Genomic DNA, 6,551 nt, shown 5'->3' with positions numbered 1-6,551 from the left:
GCCTGAACTCTTTCTAGAAGCTAAGGTGATTAAACTGAGGCTGGCATTCTTTGGCCGTGTCATAAGAAGACATAGTTCAACAGAAAAAATAATGATTGGTAAGGTAGAAGGTAGTAGAAAAATAGTTAGCTTGCATTCCAGATGGAAAGACTCAATCAGAGAAGTCACAGACCTGAGGCTGCAAGACCTGAACAGGGTGATGGAGTGGCTTGGGGGTCTCATTCATAGGGTCGCCATAAGTCAAAGTCAATCAGAAGGAAGTTAACAACAATAAAGGTCATAATAAATGTAGTAAAACATCTACAAATATAAGAACTTTCCAAATCTGTTCCACCACAGAAGTTCATAATGTTGCTTGAATAAACCAAATACTTAACACAGAGATGTGAACTACTCCCTTTTTAGTCTTTGCTGCTGGCAGGATTCCAACTAAAGCTTAGGTTTTGTTTTGCTTCAAAAGATTTTTTTTTTAAAAAAAAATAAGGAAAAGTTAATACTGTAAAGGTCAATAGAAAATATTTGGGAGTATAGCTATGAATGTGATCTGGCTCCCATAACTAAAATCCCACACAAGAAGTTATGTAAAACATTTTACAGTCATATGACAGTACTATTTATGGTTCTAATAGACTTTCATGTGTTCTTAAATTGCCTTGTAGGACATATTTTTTCAGTACTTAACTCAAGTTTTCAATTTCTAAAAACAGTTATCAACAAACCTAAGTGAGCTGCTACTGCTACGAAGTCTTCTGAAAACAGAACACCATCTTAGACCATTTGCAACAAAAAATAATTTTAGATTATTTGCCCATTAAAAAATCAAAACTCAAATATCCATGTGACAATGCAATGCAGAAGTACAGTATATACTCAGCTATAAGTCGACCTCATGTATAAGTCAAGGGAGGGTTTGGGGGCAAAATTATGGATTTTGATATGACCCATGGATAAGTTGTAGGTAAAACTTAGGGGCATGTAACAAAGGATGTAAAGGATAATAAAAAGGAAAATGATGCCAAAGAACTTAGAAAATTCTGGTATGCATAACTGTGTTCATCCTAAAGGCTGAATGGATGAGAGAATAGAGGGGATCCATGCTACTTTTTGGAGCTCCCAGGATAGACTAAGTTTTTGCTTTTTACCACTCTATTCAGGGAAAGGGGATGGCTACACACACACACACACACACATATATATGAGTTAAAATACAGCAATTACACTGACCTGTGGATAAATCGACCAAGGGTTTTGGGGTCAATTTTCTGACTAAAATTTCTAGAGTATATATAGTAAGTAAGTTTCATTCTGTTCAATGGGACTTTCTCCTTAGCAAGAGTGATTAGGACTACAGAAATAACCTAGTTTAAAACTCTACAGTAATATTGAAAGATAAAAGGAATACACAGATTTAAGCTTGTATAAAATGAAAGCGATATATTAAGCAACAATGTCTACGGCTTACCTGGACCACTCCCATGCAGGAATCCAAAAATATCGACCCCTTTGGTTCTTTTGATATTTTCTCATCTTTGTAGAAATTGAGATTATATGATCCATCACCAAGTTGGAGCAAGTGAAAAAATCTTCTTTTGAATGACTAGTTATAAAAATAATTAATTACATTATAATATAAACTAACACAAAATTTTGTACACTATGGCTCTTTAGGAACATGCATGTGCTTACATGCTCTCAGCAGGGCTTCTTCTCATTTTGCTTGCCTCAAAACCAACTTCACAAATATCCTCTTAAGAGTTACAATCATGGAAAATGGTAAGATGCTTGATGCACATATCTTTTTTATTATTATTATTTGTCAAATTTTATTGCACAGTTGCCCCTCTGTTTTCGCGAGGAATCCATTCAGGACTACCACCACCCCATGAAAACAAAAACTTGCATATATTCAAGCCCCATGGGCTTGAATGGCCATGCTCTCCTGCTCACGTACCATTTATCCAATGGGGCTTGCCCCTGTGTGAGTAATCAAGACCACTGACTTCAAGTCTGCAAAAACGGAGGGGCGACTGTATTACAATTCAGGAATCATTAAGAGTTATTAGGATTGCAGTAATAACATTATAAAAGCTACACCCATGCTGCAGAAATAATCCAGTTGGACACTACTTTAACCCCCATGGCTCAATGCTATGGAATTCTTGGAACTGTAATTTTGTAAGACATTTAGTCTTCCCTGTCAGAGAGCTCAAGTGCCACAACAAACTACAGTTCCCAGAACACTACAGTACTGAGCCATGGCAGCTAAAATGGTGTCAAACTGGATTATTTCTGCTGTGTAAATGCAACCAAAGTGTCACACATTCAGAACTGATGCTGAAACCAGTTAACAATGAAAATGTGGAACCATGTTCAAGACCACAGTTCAAACAAGTTTAGCACAGAGTCATTTCACATACCCTCATAGTAACACTGATGGCACTGTTCATGTTGCCCTTGTATAACCATCCTTGCTTTGTAATTCCACCCTTCTGAGATCCCAGAGATGCAGCATCCTATTTTTTAAAAAGAAAGAAAAAGTTACAATAAAAGTAATGTATATTTGGGTCTTGTGTCACAAGCACTCTATATTTACCCATGAGTCATTTAGTACACTTATTATTCAAAAACATGTATGGAAAAACACAACTACAAAGAAAGTATATATTAAGTACTGTATTTTGTATATCCCTAAGTCAAGCATTCAGGAAGCTACCATCAGACTACTGCCAGTTCATGCAGTTCAGTACAGTACACTCTAAATGATTAGCCATAGCTTGCCATGGATTCCATCTGCAAGCAAAGCATGTGTTCTACCTATATATTCTACTGATTTACAGAGACCTCATGAATTTCACAGGTTTTCTTCCTCTGAAGCAGGCAGCAGTATCTACACTGTGGGAGTCCACAAAGGGTTCAAGACATGAAAGCTGCTCAACCAACTTCCTCCTTGCAGGGAATGGCCATGTGACAGGAGCCAAAGCAAAGGCTGGCTGGGCCTGCATGGTGCCTGTCACATGGCTGCTCCATTGCAAGGAGGACGCAAGCTGTGCAGCTAAGAAACAGTGGAACTGAGAACCAGACTGGTCTTCTCAGTCACTCACCCCCCCTCCTTTTCAGCCAGGATCAGGCTAGCCCTCTATTAGAAATACTTCACGCACCCCCTCTTTTTCTTTTTCTTTCTTCATCAGAAGGGAAGGAAACCCAGATGAGGAAGGGGGGACAGACTAACAATCAAGCAAGCACCACTCCCCAGCAGTGAGGCCCACTGACACTAGCCTATTCACACTTAACCAAGGCATTCACACATGTCTTAGCTCTCTGCTACCATCTGTCCAGCCTCCTCCTCCTCCTCTGTCTCCTTTCCTACCAATAGCCTCATACCCCACTTTCCCACCTTGGCACCAAGACACTTGTCTCTTGCATTGAGGATGCCTCCACCAGACATCAAAATGCCCCCCTGAACCTCTTTTCTACTTCCCAGTTTATTTCAGATTCCATTAAAATATTCTGAGAAGTATGACAGAATCACTTCCAGGGCGCAAAAAGAAGCGCCATTTTTGGGCTTCTTTTTACCGCGTCCAGGAACCGTGCAGTTTGGCCGCTGCGGTTCCCGGAGGCGGCAACCGGCAGTGCCAGCAGACTGCCGCTTTCAGGCGGTCTGTAACGTGCCAAAGTCACTTCCTGGTTCCTACTGATCAGGTCATTTCCCCATCCTAGTTGCACACAAGGCATGTTGTGTTTTTTCAGCTCTTGGGAAAAAAAGGGGAAATCAAGAAAAAACACTGGCTGCTTATAAGCAGACATCATCATGCTACCCACAAAGTTCTGAGGCTTGCTTTCACTAACAACCTTCACTAACAACTGCAGTCTATATTTAATATACTGGGGAATGCTATCTGGGCTTGTGAGAGGGTGAGTTTTTTTATATACCAGTACTAAGTGATAGAAACTCCAGGCATGACTGATCTAAGAGAACTTTTATTTGGAAGAAATATTAAAGAACATGACCACAAAAATAATTCACTCTAACATCCAGCATTCACGACTAACTGAAAAAGAAACATGAAAGGGCATAGTGGAGACTGAGGGTTGTTTTGAGGACGATATCTAATTGTTTCAAAGACTGGTCCATGGAAAGCAGGAGCCGCTCAGATGGGAGTCTGAGGGCAACAATCACAGAGCACAGCAAGGGGGTCAACTATTTACTGAGCAGACTGTGTTCTGGGCAGAGTATGGGGTAGACTATATGCCAGGCAGGCTGCATGCAAAGAGGCTATGGGTTTCTATACATATTTATACCTTAAAACTAGCCTCAGGCTAAAAGTGATTTCATGAGAAATGAAGACTTAATAACCCTTTGGAAGGACCAAAAAAGGGGATTCCAAAGTGCTGGACTGTTTTGATATCCAGCAGATGAAAATGAGTCCATTTGATTGATGGTGGCCTCATTAAATAAAGAAAGTAGTAACAGGATCTGGGGCACCCAAAAAGTAGGAACAGTACTCAGGAACACAGTGGGGAGTAAAGGGGAAGGAAATTTTGTTTGATCTGTTGGTGAGAATCCATCCTTTCCTTTCCATTTTGATAGGAAGTGCAGAGAGTAAAGAGAAAGATTGTTTTTTGTTAGCAAATCCCTTCCATATTTTGTGTTTTTCTCACCTGTCTTGGGGTCTACATGCCTCATTAATGTACCACCTTTTTGGTGTCTAAAGGTCACCACAACCTCAAAAGCACATGCTGACTTCCAGATGTACCATATAAAAATGTAGAAGAATCAAAATGCATTGTGGATATATCGGGTGCTTACAATCAAACACTACAATAAATATCTAAGTATTCATTGCATCTTGAATTTGAAAAGCTTTAAAGTTGTTATTTTTGTTCTCCCCACACTCAGGGCTGGCTCTAGGTATTTGGCCACTCTAGGCAAGAAATATTTTGGCACCCCCTTTCATCTCTCATCATTATTTTCACCCCTTGATTTCCGCTGTTTTGCTTGTTAAAGCTAAACATGACATAAAACTTAGGTTCCAATCTCTTGTCATAGTATTGAGAATTAGTCAAAAAGCCAAAACATTATACAAAAAGTTCTGTGCCGCCTCTAAATTTGCCGCCCGAGGCGGCTGCCTAGTTTGCCTAGGCCTAGATGGATGAGCTGGCCCTGCCCCCACTCCAACAAGCTGTATTGATATTTCATTAACATCTTCTAGTTTGGGCTCCAGATCAGAAATACAGATAGAGGATTTACCTTAGATTAACAGTAAATACATTTGGGAAGCTTTTATTGTCACCCTACATAAAAAAGTATGATTATGTCTTCACCATCAGAAGTTTCACATCCAAAGCAGCAGGAAAGCTCAATATTCACTGTAATACTTGAAAGCTGTGGCATCCGGTGTTGGCATTACCTTAAACTTGCAGATAGCAACTGCTTAGATTAGTTACACTTGTAATATACAGCTAGCTTCTGAACCTGTTCAGTATTAATGTTTTCTGACAAATTCTCATGACACTGTGTCCTCAGGATCAGATTTCCCCTCCCTTACTCATCACTGCATCTCCACACTCACAAAATCAGTAACAAAAACAAACTACCCACCAACCAACTTCTATGCCTGAAATTAAAACCACCTCAGAAGACAGGTCCACAGGAACTTTTAACATATGGTCATTCCACAGTAAACAAGTTCCCACAATTTGCAATATATTGGGATTAACCCAAATCTAATTGCTAGTCCCAAATAGAGTAGTCCCACTGAATCAATGGGGGGGGGGATACAGAGAGCCCAAAAGGGGCGGCTTAGAGCCGCCCCTTTTAGGCTGGATCGGGGCCAGGGCAAACATATGCCCAGGCCCAATCCAGCCAGGTTCTGCCCCAAAAAGGAGTGGATAAAATCCATTCCTTTTTGGGGCAAAAAAAAGCACCATGTCCCCAAGTGGGAGAGAAGCCAGCTGGCTCTGGCTCTGGCTTCTATCCTGCTTGGGGGTGTAGTGCATCTAAATGCCACGCCTCGAGGCCAGCCCCGAGCAGCCTCAAACAGGCTGTCTGTTCAGCCCCAATAAGATTCATATAAATGCTGACTGCCATACAGGAATTTATTTAATAAACTAGGACCATTAACTGGATTTATTGTTTTTAAAACATAATTGGTCTACAACTGAAATTCTATAGTAAATGTTTCATATTCATCAGTACTTGAAGAAATAGTTTAGTAGTTTACTATGAAAACACAGAATGCTCTCCAGTTAATTAACATTCTTCCTTTCCAGCTTTATTCAGAATTCCACTATGAGGAAATCCTGTGGTATTCCAATAAAGGAAATCCTCTGGCAGGGTTGGGCTACCAGCAACCTTCATACAGAATATTTTTAACAAATAAACATTTTAAAGAAGTTAACTGTTCAAAACAGGATAGATCGAAAGTCAAGACTGAGCCATCACGACACCTGCTCTTTTAATCAAGCAGAACATGGAACTCTCATAAATGTAATAACTAAGTAGTCTAGATCCTGCCTCTGAAGGAAACTCTCTTCTGCAGTTGGAAAAAGGT

At 40.1% G+C, this 6,551-nt stretch overlaps 1 protein-coding gene across 19 annotated transcripts in view; it reads right to left on the bottom strand.

Annotated features, from left to right (window-relative positions):
• Positions 1-6,551, bottom strand: part of DOCK9 (dedicator of cytokinesis 9) — a 180,440-nt gene that overhangs the window by 94,327 nt on the left and 79,562 nt on the right. For all 19 annotated transcript variants that reach the window (XM_042456882.1, XM_042456886.1, XM_042456900.1 and 16 more), the window contains exons 6-7: positions 2,418-2,513; positions 1,463-1,597 (exon numbers count right to left, since the gene is read on the bottom strand). In XM_042456882.1, the coding sequence (XP_042312816.1) occupies positions 1,463-1,597; positions 2,418-2,513 (231 nt within the window). The remainder of the gene's footprint in view (positions 1-1,462; positions 1,598-2,417; positions 2,514-6,551) is intronic.

Source organism: Sceloporus undulatus, chromosome 3 (assembly GCF_019175285.1).
Source record: "Sceloporus undulatus isolate JIND9_A2432 ecotype Alabama chromosome 3, SceUnd_v1.1, whole genome shotgun sequence".
Classification (NCBI taxonomy): Eukaryota; Metazoa; Chordata; class Lepidosauria; order Squamata; family Phrynosomatidae; genus Sceloporus; species Sceloporus undulatus.
The sequence above is the reverse complement of the archived record's forward strand: the minus strand, read 5'-3'. Positions and strand labels throughout refer to the sequence as shown.